Here is a 26,209-nt window from a genome sequence, read left to right as displayed (position 1 = left end):
CCATCCATTGGTATACATTTCGAAATGCGGATAAGCTCGATCGCATTTTTTGTTATTAATCTACTAATGTGCACATGACTGGCTGAGCTCAAGGGCACAATTCGTACCGGATTTGGCTTATGCTTTGCGCAATGATGTCAACTATGACCTCCAATTCCGTATTGTTCCCATCTCCCTATCTCTCGATTTGACTTCTTGAGCAATTCCTATCCCATCTATTCCATTATTAATTTTTAGTTTCTGTCTATTTAGAGAACTTGGCATATGCGATCCATGGTTGAGAATATTAAACATTCCGCTCGGCCGAACTTTCATACTTGCTTTCATTTTTGTGCTGTTTATGTTATAAACATATACTTGTTTATCTTATTTAAATATTCTTATCTGAATTTCATCGTTAAGCACTCACTGTTCAATTGTAAAAGATTAAAGAGCCCTCTGTTGATTATTCGCTTGAATGAACTATACTTGTAATTATAATCGTCCCTCACTCGAATATATGATCTTTCTCTTTCTTTCACATTTGTATAGGGGAACATTAGCCATCATACTTTTTGCTTGAGTGGTAGCATCAACAGCAATGTTAAACAGCAAGAATAGAAAACAACAACAGAAAACCAGCATGGAGCGCCAACAACTCTGCTATGGCTTCTTGTTTTTACTTCATATGAATGCTAAATGTGGGCTGGACTAAATTGAAAACACACACACAACACTCACCCATCTTGTCACAAAGCAACCCCCGGTTAGTGGCATACAAACAGTATGTATGAAGGATGTGTGTAGATGTTTTTGTTGTTATTGAAAACCAGTAAATCATGTTTCGACTGAATTGAACGACCACACGAGTTTGGAATGATGTTGTTGTTGTAGCTTTGAAATTTTGTATCTGATACCAAAGAGAGGAGAATTGCAGAACAGTTGTTTCTTAAAATGAGTCTTTGAACGAAGCGAACGGATCGGCAAACGAATCACGGGGAGCAAATGTGTGCGATTGTGTGCTTTACATTTTCCAATGTTTCTCTGGCTTGTACGTGCCTGCTGTTGTCTGCCATGCCAATGTCAGTGTGTTTGACTGCTGAGTGCGGGTTGTAATGGTTGCCGTTTTTCGTTGCCTTCAGTCGTCTCAACATTCAACAGCGAGTGAGTGAGTGAGCTCGCGTATCTTTGCGAATGCGTACAAATCGAACAGGTTCGCTAGCTGGCGTTTCGTTTTTCTGCCGTTTGTTTATAACAAAAGAACGTCTCGTCACGAACGGTACGGACGGATTGTGTCTGATTGAATTCATTCAAGCGTTTTACAATTGCCAACAGCTCAGCGTTTTGTTTATTGTTGGTTTGGGGGGTTTTGTCTGTCCTAAAATCGCGTTTAAATTTAAAGACAAGCTTGAAAATCCGCGAAACGTTAGCAAAGTTGACCCCTCCTGAAACTGCCTTCCTGTGGCTCAAATGTGAATATCGAGCGGTGTCATGCCAACAATGCTATGGAAAAATTTCGTTTATTTTTAAATGAGAAAAGAAAAATTTCTAGGTGTGCAAAGAGAAATTACTGAGAATATGTTGTTGTTGTGATACCAAAACAAATTGATTCTAATTAAACAACAACAACAATAGCCAATTAAACAAATATTGTGTAATTGAAAAAAAAACGAAAAGAATTTAAAAAACCAACCGAATACCTCGTCTCCTGCAGTGATAGTGTTAACATTATAAAGAATAATAAAAAAAAATATTTAAAAATATATTAGCAAAAAAAAATTTAAAAAATATTTTTGAAATAGTTTCAAAACAAGAAAACACCACAAAAATTAAAAAAAAATCAGTTCAACACCAGTTCATTAAAAATAAGTGAATCAAAACAACAACAAAATATTGAGAAAAATATCGTTTTTGTGAAATTAAATTTTAAGTAACTCCCTTTGAACCCACTTCGCCAGTATATGCAATCATGAGTTCTTTCATTATGGGCTATCATCCGCACGCACCTCATCATGTCCAAAATTCCATGGGCATGAACAATGGATTAGATCCGAAATTCCCTCCTGTTGCCGATGATTATCATCAGTACAATACCCACTATTCGATGACAGCCTCTACGGGCCACATGGTACCGGGTAATGGCGGTGCTGTTTGTATGCCTCCCTCACATCCGCATGCCACACACCCGGCGGATATGGTCAGCGATTATATGGCTGCAGCGGCTCATCATCATGCGACGGCCGGTGGTCATCCCCATCATCCACCTCCCCATTCACATACGGCTCCGCACACAAATAGTGCTCTAACGGGTCATCATCAAAATTCCGCCTATTCAAATTATGGTTCCACAACACCCACCCACCATCCGCACCCGCATCATGGTCATCACCAAAATCTTGGCTATTATGGTCATCATGCGGCGGCTGCCGCTGCTGCAGTCGGTGTCCACCATACAACGGATTATCTGACAGCGGCCACTGGTGGCCTACATTCAGATCCGACGGCCACTTCGTTGGGCTCAACGAACATCTATGCTCCAGCGATAACATCGCCCAGTGGCGCTGGCAATGGCACCGCCGCAATTACCTCAAGTGGGTATTACAACAGTTACTATGGTACAAATGGCAGTGTGGGTAGCACCCATTCTCAGGGTCATTCGCCACATTCACAGATGATGGATATGCCACTGCAATGTTCATCGACGGAACCGCCAACAAATACTGCTCTGGGATTACAAGAATTGGGTAAGTAAAAAGGTCAAGGCACTACAACTTAGCAGAAGGGAGAAAAGAATTTTTGTTTTACTGCTTAAAAAAATTATTGATGCTTATTTTTTGCGTTGGTCTTATATAACAGAGTCAAAATTCTGCCTTTTAGTGCCAATAAAATAAGTATGGATGGGCTCACGACGGGCCAAGCTGACCTTTTAATACCGTACATCATATCGGATATGCAGGCTAAGTCGATTCATTATCACTATTTAATGTATACTTTCCATAACCATTTTTCTTTAAATTTAAATACAAAAGGCAATGGCAGTCATGTGCACATTAGCCACATTTCGAAATGTATACCAATGGATGGATCAGGAAGTTTCTTTACAGTAATATTATACAAAAATTTCTAAAAAATGCCTAAGTAGTCAAAACAAGTAACAGGCAACCATTAAAAGTAGCATAACATTTTTTTTCAGCAGACTTGTATACTCAAAGCAGCAGATTTTGTTAGTTGAAATAGCAGTAAGAAATGTTTGCTAAGACAATGGCTCTATCTTTGCTTTAACAGCATTAATCTCAGCTTTCCCATTTTCAGCAGACAAAAACTGCTATTTTAGCAAACATTTTTGTTGTTTTGAAAAACAAATTTGTTTGAGTGTACGATTGCATAAACTATAGAAGTGAAAATCCGGCGATACATATATTTGGCAGCTATATCTCAATCTGAACCGATTTCTTAAAAATTCACCAGCAATCTCGAGACAAATAAGAGAAAGTTTTGTGCCAATCATTCCGGTCTGCTTTGCTATCAGTACCATATGGTATCAAAATAACAACGTATGGCATCAATTTGTTGTGTTTGTTATTAAACATTATTTAGAAAGTTTCAGTTCCAAGCCACTTCTGGTGCAGACATTACCATAAAAAAATAGGGATCTAAAAGTCGATTTTGGGCTAATCGATTAATCGACTTTTGTGTAAAAAGTCGAACTCTCACTGTTTAAAATTTGAATTACCGACTTTGAAGTAAAAAAAGTCTAAAAGCCCAAAAAGTCTGTGAACATCACGATGGTGGTCGAATGTTTAAAGCTAGCAGCTTATAATTTTGAACAGATGCTTCTTTATGATGTAGGTCGTTGGGGAATATCGGTTCAGATTTCGATAAAAAATGCAAATTTTGCTCATGAACATTCCACTAAGGGACAGGGGCAAACTTCTCACATATCAATTAGTGCAGTCCGATCCAATGATAAGGGGCCTCCTTTTTTATAGCCGAGTCCAAACGGCGTCCCGCAGTGCGAGTTGTGAGTTACTATGCCATGGGAGAGAAGTTCTACATGGCATAGTAACTCACAAATGTTGCCAGCACTAGGAGGGGAAAACCACCGCTGAAATTTTTTTCTGTTGGTCTCGCCAGGATTCGAATCCAGGCGTTCAGCGTCATAGGCGGACATTCTAACCTCTGCGGTACGGTGGATAAAGCTCCCATATAAAGCGATCTCCCGAATTAACTACTTGAGCTCCTTGGAGCCGCAATTGTTGTACGATTAAGCTAAAATTTAGCGCGTAGTGTTTGGTTCGAATCGATCTATAACCTGATATACGAGGGTTGACTTTTATATTTCACGATTGGACAACCCTTGTATTGAAGTCTGCCAACTGACAGCTCTATCGTAAAGTTTGACATTTTTGAGGTTAAACGTACTCAGAACGTTTTGACACACGAGCTCTATTTGTATAGTTTACAGTAGCTTAAAAGATTCATCTCTCCCAAAAAATGGAATTAATTCAATTTTTGGCGATGAAGCTTCATCAAGGACCAGTGTTTATAGATGGTATGGTAAACTCAACCGAGGCCGTAGCTCACTCCGGGGTTCGGGGTTGTCGGCCAAAATCAGTTGTTGTTCCAATAACCATTGATGCTGTGCGTCAACTGATTTGCAAGATCGTCATGTGACCTATTGTGAGATTGAGACAACCTCAGGCATTAGTGGGACCAGCATATATTTAATATTGCATGAACATTTGACCGTCAAAAAGACTGTTCGCGTTGGATCCCACACAATTTGTCAATCGCTAAAAAAAGGCTCGTGTCGATTGGTCGAAAGAAATGCTCCAAAAATACGATCGCGGTGCTTCAAAACACGTCTCTCACATCGTGGCAGGTGATGAATAGTGGATTTACGCGTATGAGCCCGAAAGTAAAAAGCAGTCTACTGTATAGGTGTTACAATATTAGCCAAATCCAACAAAAATTGCTCGCGCACGAAGCACTTCCAAACAAATGATCGCCGGTTTTCTCGGAAAAACTGGGCATGTCACAATCGTACCACTAGAACAACGCAGAACTGTCAATTCGGAGTGGTGTTTGCCGGTTGTTTTCGAAGAAAAAGGGAAAACCAACCGCCGATGACGGATCACTCTTCACCACTACAATGCGAGCTCTCACACATCAGCTCAATCAACGGCATTTTGAGGACTCAAAACATCGATTTGATGACTATTTCCGAATGTAAAAAATAAAATGAGAGGTAAACGTTTTTCGACACCAGAGGAAGAGATTGATGCTTGGGAATGCATGTTTTGGAGATACCTTAATTAAAGTGGCAAAGTGTCTCGACAATTGGTTCAAACGCTCGCAAAAGTGTATAGATCTTAATGGGGAATATTTTGAAAAACACTAAAGCTATTTTCGATGATTAGTATTGTTTGTTCTCTAATCTCGAAATAAAAAAGGCAACCCTCGTATCACCCGATTTGACTTCTTGAGCCCCCAGAAGCCGCAATTGTTGTCCGATTGAGCTGAAAGTTGCACATAGTGTTATGTTGCAAATGCAAATTCACCCATGAATATTCCATTAAGAAACTGGGGCAAACTTCTCACAAATCAATGCGTGCTGTCCGATTCAATTTTAAGCTCAATGATAAGGGACCTCCTTTTTATAGCCGAGTCCGAACGGCGTGCCGCAGAGCGATACCTCTTTGGGGAGAAGTTTTTATATGGCAAAGTACCACGCAAATGTCGCCAGCATTAGGAGGGGATATCCACCACTGAAAAATTTTCTGATGTTCCTGCCTGGATTCGAAACCAGGCGTTCAGCTTCATAGGGGGACATACTAACCTTTGCGTTACGGTCGCCTTCGGTGTTATGTTACGACTTCAAAGTATTATCCAGCTTGATTTATAGACTTTTGCATGCGCTCAAACAAATTGTCGCATCTCTTTTTCCACTCCGATTGAGACACCTCCGAAATATGGTTATTGAAAGCTTTAACAGCATTTTCTGCCAACGAAAATTATTGACCACGCATTTTTATATTAATATGCGGGAATATATAATAGACATTGGGTGCCAAATCAGAGCTGTACGGCGGATAACCCATCAATTCGACATTTTGGAGTTGACCGCTGTTCAAGCGTAACAGGTGACAAATGACCAGTTTTGCCGAAGAAACCGGCGACCATATGTTTCGAAGTTCTTGTTCCACGAACAACTTTCGATGGATTTGATCGAATTTGAATACCCATACCGTCGATTGCTGTTTTGTTTCGGGCTCACACGCATATATTCACGATTCGCCACCTGTGACGATCTTATAAGTGTATTTTGAAGCACCACAATCGTAGTTTTTCAACATTTCGACACGATCCTATTTTTGAGCGATTGTCAAATTGTGCGGTACCCAACGACAACAAACCTTTTTTTGCGGCAAGGTGTTCATGGAATATTGAATTTTTGCTGGTGGAAGAAATGCCCAAAGATACCTTTATGTCTCATGATGGAGGCCACCGTGGCGTAGAGTTTAGCATGACCGCCTGAGTTCAAGTCCCAGCATGAACGTCAAAAAATGTTCAGCGGTGATTATTTGCTTACTAATGCTGGCTAAATTTGTGATGTAGCCTGTCATGTTAGAACATCGTAGCATTATTTCGCCCAAAATGACGATATGACCGACTTTTACCGCTCAATGACATTTTGGGGTAATAATTTGGGTCTTTGATAGAAATGGATATGACATAACACCCAATGATATTTAGCCCAAAATTATAAATGACATTAAACCCTAAAAGCAGTTACTTAAAAAACTTCAAATGCATTAAAGAGAAAACAAAAATATTTACTTATTCGAATGAAAACTTTCTTCGACATTTTGTATGAAATCTCAGTCTATGTGGAGAAAGTGACATTTTAGCATTCCAATATGCCAAAATATCCAAATCCAAAATTTGTTTTTGCGAAATTCTTTTGGGCTTTCTGGCGATTAAAAAAGTCGTTTTTGGGCTTTGTGTGATCGTTTGGACGAAATGACATTTGTCGTTTTGGGCGAAATAGCTCTACGCCGTTAATACTCCTCTACCAAGCGGTGTCGCTATGCGGCACGCAGTTCGGACTCGGCATAAAAAGAAGGTCCCTTGTCATTTTAAACTTAATTCGGACTGCACTCATCGATATGATAAAAGTATTCCCTGTTCCTTAAAGGAATGTTCATGGGAAATTTAATTATTTAGTAGTATCAGTATGTCACATGACAATCTTGCTTTATAGGTTCACGCACGGCCTCAATGTTCTCTGGTAAAACGGCCATTTTTGGACGACCTTCGCAGAATTCAACTTAAAGCGAACATCGGCCACTACTCTATTCATTAAACCAGTTTTCCCACGGTGCTTCACAGCCAAACGAAGATTAAAGTTCATCAATGTACTTTTGTCGAAATGTTTACGAGTTAATTCCATTTTTTGTCAAATTAATTTTTCAAGTTACTGTTGTGAGTACGATTATGATAGAAACTGTCAAACTTTTTAATGAAAAGTCTAAAGTGCTAATAGACTATCTGATACTATTGGGTTGCCCAAAAAGTAATTGCGGATTTTTCATATAGTCAGCGTTGACAAATTTTTTCACCGGCTTGTGACTCTGTAATTGCATTCTTTCTCCTGTCAGTTATCAGCTGTTACTTTTAGCTTGCTTTAGAAAAAAAGTGCGCGAATTATACATTTGATTAAAGTTCATTCTAAGTTTTATTAAAAATGCAATTACTTTCTTTTAAAAAATCCGCAATTACTTTTTGGGCAACCCAATAAATATGGGGTCCAAATATTGGTGGGGACATATTGACCCATCACGTCAATATGGAACTCAAATGAAAAGTTTTTAGTAGTAGAGTACGAATCTGTTATTAAATTTTGGATCGAAGTACTTAGGGAGCCAAAATATGACACTAAAAATTGTGTCCAAATATATATATGTATATATATAACTCCTTAAAGCTTCTTAAATGACAATATCGATGACCCATCATAACAATATGGGACTCAAATGGAAGGTATTTTAGAATATAAAACGAATTTGAAATCCAATTTTGGGATAAGTATCTAGGTGTACATCTCAAAACATTCCCCAAACTGTACATATTTACTGAAGTAGAGCACAAATTATTAAAACAATATTTGGGGCGATATGTCTGTCATCCCAACCCGAAAAAAACTCCTCATTACCCTAATTTTCAAAAACGGCAGAACTAGGAGATTTGTTGTGCGATTCAAGCGAAACATTTTTCCACTCTTATAGTAACCTAAAAATAATGTGGTATCCATTGTTCGGGTGGGGTGCCAAAAATTAAATTAGTAAAATGGAGATATGTATAGACCAATCACGACAATATATTCAAGTGAAAGGTGTTTGAGTGTAGACAAGTAAAAGAGTGCTAATTTCGGCCGGGCCAAATCTTATATACCCTCCACCATGGATCGCATTTGTCGAGTTCTTTTCCAGGTATCTTTTTTTAGGCAAACAAAGGTTAATAGAAACAAATTACTGCTCTATTAGAGCTATATCACGTTTTGGTAATGAAATTGAATGTTGAAGCCCATAGTAGAAGTCATTGTGTAAAATTTCAGCCAATTCGAATACGAATTGCACTCTTTAGCGGCTCAAGAAGTCAACTAGGGAGATCGGTTTATAAGTGAGCTGCATCAGGCTATAGACCGATTTAGACTATATTTGACACGAATGTTGAATGTCATGGGAGGAGCCGTTGTACAAAATTTCGGCCAAATCAGACAATAATTGCGCCCTCTAGAGGCTCAAGAAGTCAAGATCCCTGATCGGTTTATATGGCAGCTATATCAGGTTATAGACCGATTTAAACCATACTTAACACAGTAGTTGGAAGTGATACCAAAACATTACGTATTTCAGTCAGATCGGACGAGAATTGCGCCCTCTAGAGGCTCAAGAAGTCAAGACCCAAGATCGGTTAATATGGCAGCTTTATCAAAACATGGACCGATTAAAACCATACTTAGCGTAGTTGTTGGAAGTGCTACCAGAACACTTCGTGCAAAATTTCAGTTAAATTGGACGAGAATTTTGCCTTCTAGAGGCTCAAGAAGTCAAGATCCAAGACCGGTTTATATGGCAGCTTTATCAAAACATGGACCCATGTGGCCCATTTACAATCTCAACCAATCTACGCTTATAAGAAGTATTTGTGCAAAATTTCAAGCGGCTAGCTTTACTACTTCGAAAGTTAGAGTGTTTTCGACAGACAGACGGGCGGACGGACGGACAGACGAACGGACATGGTTAGATTTATGGGTTCTTAGACGAATATTTCGAGGAGTTGCAAACAGAATGACGAAATTAGTATGCCCCCATGCTATGGTGGACGGTATAAAAACGAATCTGTTATCAACAAGTTTCGCTGGCCGCCCCATCACTTAAACATTTCCCGAATCAGACATATTGGCCGACCATGACAATGTGGAACTGACGTAAAAGGTATTTGGGAGAAGAGCTCAAAATTTACACTCACCCTGTGGAACACCTGAAGAGGCAACAATAGATTTGGAAACTGTAGTACCAAATTTAACTATTTGAGTACGTCCAGTCAGATAGATCTGATCCACTTTAGTAAAGAGGGACTGAAATCAATAAGGTATATTGGTTGACTTTATCAAATGCTTTTGTAAAATCGGTATAGATAGTATCCGTTCGGTAGCGTTCCCTAAACCCATCGTTGACCAATCAAGTAAATTCTAAAATATTTGTTATCGTCCATTTCGATTACTGGAACCCATGTTGGTAGGGAGAAATGTAGAAGAGACTTGATATGAAATAGTGTCATTCCAAATTTTCTCTAAAAGCATCGGAATAGCATTCAAAATTGAAATACCCCTGTAATTACATTTTGATATACTAGGCTGCAAAAATCGCTTTCTTATTCGGCGAAATTTTTAGTGGTTTAGGTGTCGTAGCTGGTAGTTTGGGTGTAGCTTGCGGTGTGTAAAATGTTGTTGTTAAAGACGGTAAGGCAGAGGCACTAGGAGCACTTGATGACGCAGCTGTGTTCGATGAAGTCAATGGGACAAAAGGCGGCAGAGTATTAAGTCTCGTTTAATCGCCTACTAAACAAGTTGATGGTTGCTGATCCAATATCAATGTTAGACAGACAATACGAGCTCTCACACATCGTCTCATCGTCGGTCAAGCTCGTATACTAGTGTATAAATCATGCTGGAGGATACTTTAAAAACCAATAAAACCATAATTGATGACAAAAATATGCATTTTCATGATCACGCCAGAGATTTATATAGTAGCCCTCGTATGTTTTTTTTGTTGAAATCGTTTCAGATTTAGATATAGCCCCAATATATATTGTCGTCCGATTTTGCTGATACTGCAATAATTAGGTCATTTATTAACCGATCCTGGAGGCCACCGTAGCGCAGAGTTTAGCATCTCCGTCTATGACGCTAAACGCCTGGGTTTGAATCCTGGCAAAACCATCAGAAACAAATTTTCAGCGGTGGTTTTCCCCTCCTAATGCTGGCAACATTTGTGAGGTACTATTCCATGTAAAACTTCTCTCCAAAGAGGTGCCGCACTGCGGCACGCCGTTCGGACTAGGCTATAAAAAGGAGGCCCCCTACCATTGAGCTTAAACTTGAATCGGACTGCACTCATTGATATGTGAGAAGTTTGCCCTTGTTCCTTAGTGGAATGTTCATGGGCAAAATTTGCATTTGCATTAACCGATCCTAACAAAATTTGGTAATATATGAATATTACATATATTACCAAATAGGCATTTGTACCCTACACCACCACTGTAGTACAGGGTATTTTAACTAAGTGCATTTGATTGTAACACCCTAAAAGAAAGAAAGACCCATTGATAAGAATACCGATCGACTCAGAATCTCTTTCTGATTCGATTTATCTACGAGCGTCTGTCCATGTCAATTTGTGTACAAACTAAAGGTCGCAATTTTCGCCCAAATTCAGACAAGTTTTTTCGGCCTAGAGACGAAACCTATTGAAATTGAAAAAAATCGATTCAGATTTGGATATTGCTCCCATATATACATATTTTTGTCCGATTTGGACTAATATTGCAATAATGTGGTCATTTGGCAACCGACTGTTTCGAAATTTGGCAAAAAAAAAAAATTCTCTTGACTTGACATTATTAAATGTCAAGTCAAGCCACTGATCACTTGACCAATTCTGCTAAAATTTTGTACAACGCTTTCCTCTACGACTTACAAAATATCTATAGATATTGGTCAAAATCGTTTCAGATTTAGATAGAGCTCCCATATATATGTTCGTACGATTTTGAGAAATATTTCGATAAAGGGCTCGTTTGTTAACCAATTCTCTCGATATTTGGCAGGCAGGAAGGATTTTCTAACGACTCTTAATATAACTGGTAAATTTCATAGAAATCGCTTCCGATTTAGATATAGCTTCCATGTATATGTTTGTCAGATTTTGGGTAATTTGCAATAATGTTGTCATTTGTCAATCGTAGTTATTACAGTTTGAATATATTTGCTCGAAATTTCATACTAATTATTTAATAATCCATCTGAAAACATCCGCCGAAATCCATCAAAATTGGCTCAGAATTAGATATAGCTCCCTATGTGTACTTATAGGGTAAGTGTAGGGTATTATACTTTTGCCTTTCCTTACTGGTTTTTTAATACCAAACTGGTATTGGCTTAAGTACCATACCAAGACTGCTTTAATACTATTCTCGCCATCACTTGAACTTTTCATCCTCTAATGAATTAAAACAAAAACAATTGAAAATTAAAAATGGTTTTAAAATAAATGGGTCCTCACCAACCTCGTTTCGTTTTATGCGGCATTTTATTCCATTAACATTGTTTCCCAGAAGCGGGATTTGTATGAATACACTAAAATACGCTAATAACTTTTCACCTCTCAAGACACCTTATGATATAGATATATTCCTTGAAGTTTCGTATCACATTCATTTTAACCAAAAAACAACGCTTTTATGCACAAAAATTATATTGAACTAGAGTTATTAAACAAAAACAGAAATATTTTAAGCACAATGTTTAACAAAACTTTTCCTTGTATCGACGGGAAAACAGCAAACGTTGCTCCGCACAGTGGGATATAACCGAAGAAAACTAGTAAAACCTATTACTTATCTACACTCACTGAATATCGAAAAACGACCAAACGGGTGCATTTAGTTGTAACTGTGCACGTCTTAAGTGTAAGTTACCAGATTTCCTTCTTTGTCCCTTGTAGGAGGATACGCCTGCACAAAAGCCATCGGTTTGATTTTTGATTATTTTTTTTTTTTTGGTAAAATTTTCGGACTTCGGTACATCCCAACTCGCTCACACTCACGTCTTTAATTTGCTTTTTATTCTGCGGAATAGACGATTCCTCTCTCCCCTTTTCTCCCGATACCTCCTCCTCATCTGGCGCGTTGCTACTGATTGTTGTTTGCAGCATACTTGGCTTCAGTAACATCTCGACACTCTTGGTCGTGTCATGGGTCTCTTAGTGGAGGCTTCTGCCACTGCGGCGTTATATCATCGGAACAAGGATTGTTTTCATCAAGAAGTTGGGTCAGTTGAGTGTAGTATGCCGTTGCCATCTGTTGTGTTTCCGTGCAGTGTCAGATCGTAAATTTCTCGCTACGCTTAAACGGATGGTAACCCTTGCCCTCGCACATCTAATACGCTGGATGAATGCCTACCATCTATCACGATGTGACCTTACTTCTTGATCTGGGGGCAATCGTTTGGCTTTGTGTATTTTTTTATGTTGAAATCTGGTACTGCTAACTACCATGTTTTTTACGGTGGCGAATTCTATTAGCCTTAATCCATTATCGGATGTTATCTCGTAGAGGCAAAATTTTCCGATTGCTGAATCAAAGATATATTCTTTTCCTATCTTCAAATCTCTCAGAACGATCATGGGCGGGACAGCGGTCGAATTATTTCTTTACGCGCTCGTAGAGAATATCTTTGGTCTGTTCCCCTTATCTTCCGTCGGGGGATGGGCACATATAAGGATGTTGATGAAGAATTTTGCCTTTATGCGGATTGTGGCAAGCCTTTCATCCAAGCATAGTGCGCCACCATTTGATGTTGGTGTGACGCTTTTCCCGGTCTATAACACTTCCTGCTTGGCGGTAATATCGTCGTATACTTTTCCAATATATCCACCTGTGCAGTATATAGAGTCAGGTCATTCCAGGTGCAGTTCCGCAGATCATGGCACTTTTTTATTAGCGGGGGATTCTGTTTTTACAATTCTTCGTTTCTTAGAGTAATCTTTTTTAGTTTTCCGGGTGCGGGTTAATGACCCCGCGTCCCAACCGCTTGGGAGTTGGCTGATTGATTGCGGCCGCACTTGCACCTACTCCACATACAAGCGTAGCTTTCTACTATCCGCAACGTGTAGATGACGCTCATGATAGCTTCCCTTGATAAAGATGAACACTACACAAGTAGGAGCACAAAGTGTCAGCCTGAGGAGCACATTATTGCTAAAAGTTAGGTTAGGTTAGGTTGAAAAGAGGGTGCGGATATTAATCCGCCTCATGCCATGGTGGGCATACATCTAAACCAATAATCGGCTTGTTGTGCGCTCTAAATACTAAAATGTAACCTCGAAAAAGAGAATTTACTTGAGGAAATCCGTGCTACTTACAAAATCTTACTCCATACCACGCCCTTAAGTTAGATCATATCTGGTATTGTGTCCCCATCTAAGTTGCCGGTGTCTGTTAGCCTCGAAAGCCGGCCAATGACATAGAAAATGCTCCAACTACTCATCATTTTGCCCCCTTGCCCTACACATGCTATCACTTGCCGCACCGATTTTGCATAAGTGAGCTCGTAGTCCTAAGTGTCCCATTATGATACTAAAAGCTATACTGACCTTCTTCTTACTTCCTTTCATTAATAGCCTACTCTTTTCACGATCCGGATCTCCCCATATTATTTTCGTTGTCCTATCAACAGTTTCGCCGTTCCATAGTATTACATGAGCGTTCGTTGCCCACGCTCTTAACTCGGACTATGTCGCCCGAAAGGCTTCAGTTTAACTAAATTTGATCACGGCAGTTCTCTGGCCTTTACTGCCAAATCATCTGCTCTTTCACTTCCCCTTACTCGGCTGTGGCCCGGCACACAAACGATGCGGATCGTGCCATTCTCAGAGAAGGCGTCAATCTCCTTCCTGCACTCCAAGACTGTTCCTGACCTTACCTTCTTGGTTGATATTGCACTGATGGCCAGTTCACCGTATGTAAAGATGTTCATTTTAATGCTGTATGGAGTTGTGGTCTGGTGGATGGCTCTTCAAAAGTCTACCTACTGCTCAATAGTCAACCAGATCCAAAGAATGGCTTGTTTGTGCATCACAGTCGCACTGAGGACGACACCATTTGATGCACTGAATTTATTGCTACGTCTTATGCCTCTGGATACTGTGGCTAGACAAATTGCTGCGACCAATGCCGTGAGACTACGGGAGCTTTGGTCATGTGGCGGCTACGGACACTGTGTTATCCTTAATATAAAGTCCGATGTTCCAAGCAGTGTGGATAACACCCTGCCTGAGCCGCTTTTTGATAAAAAGTACTGCACCTCCATTCCTGATAGAACCGATTGGAACTACGATATCCCTGATAATATAAGTTACATGGACTTCAATACGGATGGTTCCAAACTAGGTGGGCTTTGGAGTGTACTCTAATGATCTAGAACTGGTCATATCGAAAAGTTACCCGACCACTGCAGTGTGTATCATGCGGATATCCTTGCAATTAAGGAAGTGGCGGAATGGCTTAGATATAATGTAATACCGACGATTGGCATAAATATCTTCTCAGACTGCCAGGCAGCCATTAAATCCCTGAAGAACGTATTTCTGAACACACAAATATCGCAAATCTCTCAACGAGATGGCTGAACTGTTCACAATTCATTGTTGTTCTGGGTGCCGGGACACAAAGATATCCCAGGGAATTGTATGACGGACGAGCTTGCGAGACTAGGTAATAACTTACACATTTCAGGGAAACGGGAACATGTAAGCAAAGTTTTCAGGATCAGGCCCGAAGGACAACGCAAAGTGGGGGCTGAGCATTCCAAAACTATGTGGCCAATCTAGACTTGAAGAGGTCTGCAGCTTTGTTGTCATTTGCTAGAACAGACGTCTTAGTCATTGTGTCGTCATGATAGATATTGAATGAAAACATGTTGTCAGACTATAGGTTGCCTGGAACGACTTTTGTAGAAACAGTGAGGACATCGAAGAGGAAAAGACTATAGATCAACTTCTGAGTGTGTGTCCCACACTGACAGTCAAAAGGAGTTCCACTTTAGGTTCTCATTTCTTTGAGAAGCTGTCTGAAATAGCGGATGTGAACATTCGCAACTTGTTGGGCTTTTTAAAGCGATCTGGATGGTTCTACGGTAGGAAAGAGAAGGCATCTTTCTTCTTCTGTTTCTTTGGTTTCATACTGGACGAAAACGTCTAAATGAGTCTGATGACAAACTGCCACTTAAACCTTACCTAACATAAAAATGTTCACACTCGACTCCTCACGTTGACACCATACCACACCTCACGCATTCCGTGATCGTCCGGTTCTCCCCCAGCAGTACCGTATTATGCTCAGGAAGCCGAAAACAGATCTCAGTCCCTGGGTTCTCAATGTAGACCCCCAGCTTTGATCCTTCTATTTCGCATGATCTCTCAGATGGCAATACCAGAGATCTGTCAATCTAAGACTGCTCTTCTGGCGGCAGTGTCTCGCACTCGCCCTCAAGTGTTTTCTCAGGTATCCGATCGAAACCTCTTCTATTTCTTCCAGGTTTCCTATCGTCGCCTCGATTATACCACGATGTTAGAACTTGCTCCAATCTATTCTCCTATCGTTTTAAGTCTCGTAGCCGCTGTGGCTGCCTCACACTTAATATGTATTGGGTCGGATATCTAGAATAGTCTCGAAATGTTAACTCAGGCGATTAAAAAACAAATCTTCTGGACGATTTAACGCGGTGATTGGCGTTATAATCATCATGAAGAGTTGCTTAAACTTCCGCTCACGTAATGAATTGTCCAATATTCTAGAAGAATGTTTCAAAACTCCTATGGACGATTATAACACAATGAGTTGAAAAAGAATCGTCGAGAAGAGTTGTTTAAACTACCGCACATGCAATGATATCCTAGAAGGTTATTTCGCGATTTATACGGAAGAAAAATTGCGAAAAAAAATCTTACATGATTCTTGCGCAATTGTAAAATCTTCCAAGACTCTTCTGACATAATCGTTAGCAGCGTACATGGAAAATTCGTGGACCAGCCTTGCAGAAGATTTATCTTGAGGACGCAACTGCTCACAACTGAGGCATCGTCAACGACTCTTAGACGAGCTCGTATGTGATCAAAATCTTCGTCTAGAAGATTCTTGAAAGATTATTAGGCTATTCAAAATTTTAGAGGGTGAGCCTATGAGCTTGGATTTATTGTGCATATGTGTTAGTGTGCCCATGTTTTATTTAGAGGGAACAAAATTCTGTGCTAATGTTCCTTATATGCAGAAACGATTTGTTAGCATTCTGTTCCAACTTAATTATTGACCCTCCCTCAAATTTTTTTTTCTTTTTTAAAACTTAGCAAAGCAAATATTAAATCACTTGAAAATAAATGGTAATTTTTTTCTTTTGTTTTAGGACTTAAATTAGAAAAGCGCATTGAAGAAGCTGTACCTGCCGGACAACAATTACAGGAGCTGGGGATGCGGTTACGCTGCGACGATGATGGATCAGATAATGTACACTAAATCCATTTTTATTTTGTTTCAAACAATATCTGTATTTGCACAATCGTAAAAAAATCTTTGCAGGATGATATGTTAGAGGAAGATCGTTTAATGTTGGATCGTTCTCCCGATGAACTGGGTTCTCCTGGGCTGGACGATGATTTGGGAGACTCTGACACCGACGATGATTTAATGTTGGCGGAAACAACGGACGGTGAAAGAATCATTTACCCATGGATGAAAAAGATTCATGTGGCTGGTGTTGGTAAGTCAGCATTACTGCATTGCATTACTATAAAAATTCATATTTTGGTAAATACATAGATTTGTGTGTTTTTTTAGTATGAGACAAAAAATGTACAAAATATTGACCGGCTAAATAATTAATGGTGAGAAAATAAGTGACAAAAATAGTCTGTGTGTGAAATTGTTTGATGTAGGAGGGAGATAAGTAGTCGGTTCGAGGAGTAGGACGATGTCACATAACATCATTAATCACAATATATGTGGTATGAAGAACGCTAGAAAATAAACATGTGTTAAATTATTTTCAGTTGGTTTTTTCTCATTCCTTCTTTCTTTCTTCACACTTAAAAATATTGTGACTGCAAAAGAAAAAAAAAATCAACCTGAATATAAGAAAAAGTGTGCTCGAAAATACTGTCATAAATGTCTCTATTAATGAAAACACAACTCAATCAATACTTTGAAAATGAACCAAAACACAAACGGTCATAGCTCGACCAAAAACAAAACGAACGATGAATGTTGTCAAACTAATTATGACAATTCTTATCACCTACTAAAAACAATTCCCCAAGGTACTCTTCAAAATTGAACTTCTCTCTCCTACTTTTTTGTTTTATTTGTCGCTGCCTTAGCCAGCCTATGTCGATAATTGGCAGTAGCAATCACTGCCTAACAAGGCGTGTAATGACAACATTCAAAGTCTACCACTACCCCTTCCCTCGGCAACAGCCAAACAGACATGCAGACGGGCGCAGAGACAAACGACATCTGACAAGTTAGACCACACGCCAGTTGATACATGTACATGACTGCATTCTTACCTCAAGCAATGATAGGAATCTCTTTAAGGTGGCATCGTAGCATCACCTCATTCAGCCACTCAGCAGTTGGGGAATTGGGAAAGTACACGTAGAACAATTTTACAGCCACTTAAAGATAGCTACAATAGTTTAAGCCTCTAAGCAATAGATGGCCTATTTACTAGGCTTAGAATGGACTCCAAAGACCCAACAGATGCGGTAATGAGGTTGTCTGTCTGAGGGCGTAGCACGTTGTCAAGCCATATTATCCGAAGGGTTATTGGTCTGCATAGTCTTCTGAAAAAGGAACCTTGAGAATAAGATCGATCCTATCTTATCAAAAAACCGGCATTGTTGAAAATATTGTCAACATACGGATCGTGTCATAATTTTATGAAGGCGCTGTTGATTTTGTGCACCGTCCGTTAAGTTTAAATGGCTCTTGAAGAATTGTATGTATTTAAGCGTCTGTGGTAAGTCGTTTGTAAGCACACAATCATAGGATGGATGGAATACAGGTTCAATTCCCAGCAACAGACAAAAACTTTTTGAATTGTTTTAAAGCTTTTATTGTTTTGTTAGATTGTTAATCCGGCGGATAATTTTAAACGTTTCGTTTACAAGAAAATGTTTTAGTAATTTAAGAACATTTTGGTTGATCTGATAACATTTGTGTGTTGATTAAATTTTATGAACAAATGGTGTCAATTTGGCAACGCGGTGCTTGATTTTTTTGATAGGTGTGAGAGAATCTTATTGATGACAGTTATTGACAGCATATAATACTTGTGAAGTGTCAATCCCATGGCAGCCGGTTGTACGTACCGGATTGACCCGATGGAGTTCTTCATCGGCAAGGGCTGCCGCCTCAGTGCACAACACACTGCTGCAACAACAACTTGTGAAGTGTGATAGTTGATGGACCATCATCCATATACTCCAACGTTGCATCCATTTTTTTTGAATAGTGGCTAACCTTGTAAATAACACATGACGGTAACTGACCACAGCTATCAAATCCGATGAAGATGTGTGCAGCAGGAAGCCTTGTTTTGGTCGATAACGGAGAAGCGTCTCAACAGAACTCTGCCATACTATTTTTATACCCACCACCGAAGGATGGGGGTATATTCATTTTGTCATTCCGTTTGCAGCACATCGAAATATGCATTTCCGACCCCATAAAGTACATATATTCTTGATCAGCGTTAAAATCTAAGACGATCTAGCCATGTCCGTCCGTCTGTATGTTGAAATCACTCTACAGTCTTTACAGAGATTCTTTTTTTGTCCATTAGCAGGTTAAGTTCGAAGATGGGCTATATCGGACTATATCTTGATATAGCCCTCATATAGAGCGATCCGGCGATTTAAAGTCTTAGGCCCATAAAAGCCATATATATTATCCGATTTTGCTGAAATTTGGGACAGTGTGTTGTGTTAGGCCCTTCGGCATCCTTCTTAAATTTAGCCCAAATCGGTCTAGATTTGGATATAGCTGCCATTAGACCGATCACTCGATTTAAGGTTTTGGGCCCATAAAAGATGTATTTATTGTCCGATGTCGCCGAAATTTGGGACAGTGAGTTGTGTAAGGCCCTTCGATATCCCTCTTCAGTTTGGCTGAAATCGGTTCAGATTTGATTATAGCTGTCATATAGACCGATCTGTCGATTTAGGGTTTTGGGCCCGATGTCCGATTTCACTGAAATTTGACACACTGACTTATTTCGACATCTGCGAACATTTGGTTCTGATCGGTTTTTGTTTAGGTATAACTACTAAAACAAGTAAAAGCGTGCTAAGTTCGGCCGGGCCGAATCTTATATACCCTCCACCATGGATCGCATTTGTCGAGTTCTTTTCCCGGCATCTCTTCTTAGGCAAAAAAGGATATAAGAAAACAGTTGCTCTGCTATTAAAAAGATATCAAGATATGGTCCGGTTCGGACCACAATTAAATTATTTGTTGGAGACCTGTGTAAAATTTCAGCCAATTCGTATAAGAATTGCGCCCATTGGGGTTCACGAAGTAAAATAGAGAGAACGATTTATATGGGATCTGTATCGGACTATAGACCGAATCAGACCATAATAAACACGTTTGTTGATGGTCATGAGAGGATCCATCGTACAAAATTTCAGGCATATCGGATAATAAATGCGACCTCTAGGGGTCAAGAATCAAGATCCCAGATCGGTTTATATGGCAGCTATATCAGGTTATGAACCGCTTTGAACCTTATTTGACACAGTTGTTGAAAGTAAAAATAAAATACGTCATGCAAAATTTCAGCCAAATCGGATAGGAATTGCGCCCTCTAGAAGCTCAAGAAGCCAAATCCCCAAATCTGTTTATATGACTGCTATATCAGGTTATGGACCGATTTCAACCATACTTGGCACAGTTTTTGGATATCATAACAAAACACGTCGTGCGAAATTCCATTCCAATCGGATAAGAATTGCGCCCTCTAAAGGCTGAAGAAGTCAAGACCCAAGATCGGTTTATATGGCAGCTATACCAGGTTATGGACCGATTTGAACGAAACTTGGCACAGTTGTTGGATATAATAACAAAACACGTCGTGCAAAATTTCATTTCAATCGGATAAGAATTGCGCACTCTAGAGGCTCATGAAGTCAAGACCCAAGATCGGTTTATATGGCAGCTATATCAGGTTATGGACCGATTTGAACGAAACTTGACACAGTTGTTGGATATAATAACAAAACACGTCGTGCAAAATTTCATTTCAATCGGATAAGAATTGCGCACTCTAGAGGCTCATGAAATCAAGACCCAAAATCGGTTTATATGGCAGCTATATCAGGTTATAGACCGATTTGAACCATACTTGGCACAGTTGTTGAATATCATAACAAAACACGTCGTGCAAAATTTCATTGTGGTCGGATAAGAATTGCGCCCTCTAGAGGCTCAAGAAGTGAAGACCCAAGATCGGTTTATATGGCAGCTATATCAGGTTATGGACCGATTTGAACTATACTTGGCACAGTTGTTGGATATCATAACAAAACACGTCGTGCAAAATTTCATTCCAATCTGATAAGAATTGCGCACTCTAGAGGCTCAAGAATTCAAGAATTCAAGACCCAAGATCGGTTTATATGGCAGCTATATCAAAACATGGACCGATATGGCCCATTTACAATATCAACCGACCTACACTAATAAGAAGTATTTGTTAAAAATTTCAGACGGCTAGCTTTACTCCTTCGGAAGTTAGCGTGCTTTCGACAGTCAGACGGACGGACATGGCTAGATCGACATAAAATGCCACGACGATCAAGAATATATATACTTTATGGGGTCTCAGACGAATATTTCGAGTAGTTACTAACAGAATGACGAAATTAGTATACCCCCCATCTTATGGTGGAGGGTATAAAAACCAATATTTTGTTTTACACAAATGACCAATGACCTTTACTTATTAGTATTTGGACCAAATCGGAACATATTTGGATATAGCTGCTATGGGGAATAAGGTATGCATTTTCACCGGATTTTGACGAAACGTGGTTTACATATATACACGAGGTGGTGGGTATCTAAAGTTCGGCCCGGCCGAACTTAACGCCTTTTTACTTGTTTTATTTCTTTTGTATTATAAACACACATAACAATTATTTGAATTAATAACATTTTGAATTGAAGCCTTTATCCCACTCGCCCATTCTTTGACAAACGTCATAACGGAATTGCCAGGATCTCCTCCAGATTGTTATGATGCAGGTTGTTAACCAGGACGATTCAAACTAATAACTTTCGGAGTTGAACGTTCTTCAAACATGTTGCTTCTACAGTTACTCCCTTGCATTAATTGTTTAATCTGATCAAGAGCACTCAATGAAAAAAAAAAAGCAAAAAGAGATGTGAGAACGTGTGGTCGTATACTCTCATGTGCTAACACTCTCTGCCACATGCAGTAGACACAATAGCTAAACAAGTCAAACGAATCATCTTTTGGTGTAACACAGCATATTTTGCTGTAAATAAAACATTTTTGTCTTAAAAGAAGTTTTGAATTTATGCGAAAAAAAAAACCTATCCGTTACAGCGGACATAGTTCCTAGAGGTTTCACTACAAACAAAATCAGAATGCTGGGGAAGCATCGACATTAGCAGCTGGAAAAGCATCTGAGGAAACATCGTTACGCCGTAAGTTTCCAGCTCCCTGCAGAAGAGTGGTGTCATTGTTTCTCAACGGCGCCAAGAGGACTAAGGAAACTCATCATGAAATGATAAAACGAGTCTTGTGAGTATGACATTCTGTTGGACACAGATGAGAAGACTAATGCTGCAATGGTTGAAAATTTAAACCCTACCATGCGCTATAGCTCCAACGTAGAGTTTTAAAGGCAGCAAATCGCAGGAAGCAGCTTGGACTCTAACATTTTGCAGAAGCGACTGTGGGGCAATAGAATGACGCTGACAAAATATGAAGTCAATATGATCTATGCCACGCTTACTTTTAGCGGTGGACGTTATTTGATTTCTTGAACTCCTACCGGGCGCAATTATTATCCTATTTTGGCTAAAATTTTACATGCAGACCTCATTCTTTGTCCGCCAGAACACACGCCGAATATGATTCAAATCGGTCTATAACCTGATATAGCTCCCATATAAACTGATCTTTCCATTATATATCTAAAGCCCCTAAGTGACACATCTTTTATCTGACTTGACCGGTTTTCACATTAATTTCTGTTATTGCCTCCAATATCCAAGCCAAGTATGGCCTAGCGTAACATAGTCGCCGGGAAAACTTACTATTATCTCAACCAGAATATAAACATGTTATGCATTTCCTAAGCCCCATCCGGATGTACTGAGTGTTGTTATCGCCGTTAACCATAATTCCGGTTTAATTTATCCACTATACGAACGCTCCATAAAAAAAGAAAGTGCTAATGTAGTCTATTTTTATAATTTTTGTAATATCTGATCATATCAGGCGGGGATGCGAGCTTGGGCACATGGAGCAACAGCGAGAGCCGTTGCCGTTGGCTAGCGTTGTCTAGCCCTTGAAGCCATCACAATAATATGATTGAGAAGTCTTCCAACCAAAGGAGAAACGCGTCCCATAGTGCTTGGGGTGTGTTGCTATCTCTGTCTTTCCTTTTTCATTTGCCAAGAAAATCTCCGATCATTGAGATCATCTGGAAAGAGAAACAAATAAAAGATAAAATTTTTGATGGGAATCGAACTCAACCAAATTTATATCCATAGATACTTCTAAGTCTGCTATCAGGTCGCATAAACCAGCAGATCACCGCAAAAAAAAACAGCGAGCGAATGTTAAGTACGGCTGCGCCGAAACTTATATTACCTCCACTATGTATTGCATTTGTCGAGTTCTTTGTACGATTTTTAAACCCGCCACTATAAAACGAGGAATCTAGTCATGCCGATTGTAACTACTCGACATTTTTATCTGGGACCCTATTAGATATAAACAAACGTCTCAACATTCTGAGTTGATCTATCCATGTCCGTCCGTCTTTCGAAATCATGATAGCGCTCGAACGAATAAAGATATCTCCTTAAAATTTTGCATAGATGCTACTTATTGATGCAGGTCATTGGGGATTGCAAATGGGTCATATTGGTTCAGATTTGGATATAGCTTCTATATAAACCGATCTCCTGATTTCACTTCTCGAGCCCTTGTAAGCCGCGTTTGTTATCCGATTTGGCTAAATTTTACACGGAGTGTTTTGTTATAACTTCCAACTACCGTGTCAAGTGCGGTTCAAATCGGTCAATAACCTGATGGAGCTCCCATATAAAGCGATCTCCCGATCTTTAGACTCTGAAATCCTCAATTGGTATCCGATTTGGAGGAGATTTGGCGCGGAGTGTTTTGTTTTGACTTCCAACAACTGTGCCAAGTACGGTACAAATCAGTCAATGTAGCTCCCATATAAACTGATTTTCTGATTAGTCTTCTAAGACCCCTAAAAGCTTCATTTTGTGTCTGATTTAGCAGAAATTTGATACGTAAAATTCATATATGTTTTCAGTTATCCAGTATCTTGTTCCCAAAATGCGGCTTGACAAATAAAAAGGCATTAAGTTCAGCCTGGCCGAACTTTGGTTGCCCACCACCTCGGGTATATATGTAAACCCCATTTCGCCACAATCCAGTGAAGACTGGATAATTTAAGCACCAAAATTCGGCACTGACATTTAGTGGTCTAATTAATATGCCACTATTAATTTTGTAGAACAAAATATTGGTCTTTTTAGTCTTTGGAACCATATTCAGGTCGAATATCGTGAGGCTCAGAAAAACTCAAATTTCAGCGAAATCGGGTTATAAATAAAGCTTTTATGGGCTTCAGTCCCCTTATTGGCAGATCGGTCTTTACGGCAGCTATATCTAAATATAGTCCAATCTGTACTATATACTGTTCCAAATTTCAGCGAAATCGGATAAAAAGTAAAGCTTCTATGGCCTTCAGGCCATTTATGCGGAGATCGGGTCAGTTGTCGGGAAGCCTTAAACTACTCACTGTTTCAAATTTCAGCAATCGGATGAAAAATAAAGATTTTATGGACATTAGACCCTTTATCGGAAAAGCGGTCTATATAGCAGCTATATCCAAATATGGTCCGATTTGGCCCGTTCAAGAACTTAACCAGCGTGCATCAAAAAGACGTATCTGTTCCAAATTTCAGCTCAATATCTCAATTTTTGAAAGCTGAAGCGTGATTACAACAGACGGACGGATTGACGGACAGACACACGGACATCGTTAGATCGTCTTAGAATTTTACGTCGATCCGAAATATATTTACTTTGTAGGGTCGGAAATTGATATTTCGATGTATTGCTGGGTGTTGGATGGTGTGTTGGTGGGTATAAATATGATAATGGAAGGTGATAAAAAGTTATCCCCGAGAGATCGGAGATTAGGATCATACTTGAACTAGATATTGAAGGTCACAAGAGAAGATATGGTTTAAAATTTCATTCAAATCGGATAAGAATTCCACAATCTAAATCCTCAAAATGCAAAATCAGGAGATCAGTTCATATAGGAGCTATGTTTCTTAAAAAGACCGATTTGGCTTATTTATAATCCCAACCAACGTACATTAACAAGAAGTACTTCTGCAAAATTTCAAGCGGCTAGCTTTACTTGATCCAAAGAAAGCGTGCTTCGTTAGATAGACGGATGGACCGAATTTATGGGGCCTTATACCACTATTTCGAGGTATTACAAACGAAATGATGAAGTTAGTGTGCCCTCATAATAAAATGCTTTTACGGTCACCTTGACATATAAAGCCAGGCACTCTGTTATTTATTAAATATTTTTTACAAAATATCTTAAATTACGGATTTTTATCAAAGATTTTACATATCACAGAAATTGTAAAAAGCCAATTACCCTTCTTCTGCCCCTGTTCCTTAATGGAATACTTATGGGCAATTTTTCGTTTGCAATTACCCTTTCTCTAAGTGTATGCAAACACACCGCCAATATATATTTCAGTGTTAAGAATTATTGAACACATTCCTCAACCATCCAACCAAACAAGAGGCAAGAGTCGAACAAAAAACTCTTGGAAAACAAGCAATCATTATCAAGTGAGTGATGCGTTAATCAAGTTCCCTGCACTCACTTTAGACCTTAGATGGTGAACGATTGAGAAGGACGGACGGACTGCGATTGAGTGAGTGACTGTTTAACTGAATGGACGCTTCGAACAACACACCGGCTTTTTGGGCCGGTGTTGTTGGATTATGGTTTATGGTGATGCGACGCAGTGCTCAATGCTCGCGCCCATGATAAATGTCACAACATTAACATCAAATGACATGCCTCATCCGTCACTCGGTCGGTGTCATCAATGTGAAATTTAGATTTTGGTTTTGTTTTGGAGACACCGAGGGACAGAAGGCACAAAGCAATTGCTTGTCAGTTTTCTATGGTGTTACAATATTTCACTTGGTTGAAATACTGCTTAGCATTAAACAAAATATGGAAAAAATGGAAAAAATATACTCTCTATATTGAGAGAGAAAAAAAACGACAACATTAAACGCTCACATTGACAGTATTTAGTTTTAATATTGTCATTAGTTATTTAATAATTTTTGTCTGGCCAAATGAGAAAACAATGGGGCGCCTAAGTATTTACAAATATTTAGCGCCATTTACTATATCATAGCGATTCTAAGAAATGTGAATGCTTATGATATCAATTTGTCTTGAGGCAGTTTGATTCACAACAACAAAATTTTTTTGTTTCATTTTGGTAGCAATGATAAATATTATCGAGAGGATTTAATTACAAC

The 26,209-nt window shown here is 39.3% G+C and overlaps 1 protein-coding gene across 1 annotated transcript in view; it reads left to right on the top strand.

Annotated features, from left to right (window-relative positions):
* Positions 1-1,143: 1,143 nt before the first annotated feature.
* The window catches only part of LOC106084039 (homeotic protein deformed), a gene marked incomplete at its 3' end in the record, with an annotated part of 81,603 nt that continues 56,537 nt past the window's right edge, over positions 1,144-26,209 (top strand). Inside the window, 3 exon segments of the mRNA XM_059362609.1 lie at positions 1,144-2,723; positions 16,733-16,833; positions 16,906-17,086. Of these exon segments, the coding sequence (XP_059218592.1) occupies positions 1,949-2,723; positions 16,733-16,833; positions 16,906-17,086 (1,057 nt within the window).

This window comes from Stomoxys calcitrans, chromosome 2, assembly GCF_963082655.1.
Source record: "Stomoxys calcitrans chromosome 2, idStoCalc2.1, whole genome shotgun sequence".
Classification (NCBI taxonomy): Eukaryota; Metazoa; Arthropoda; class Insecta; order Diptera; family Muscidae; genus Stomoxys; species Stomoxys calcitrans.
Note: the sequence above shows the minus strand (reverse complement) of the source record. Positions and strands in the feature narration are given on the sequence as shown.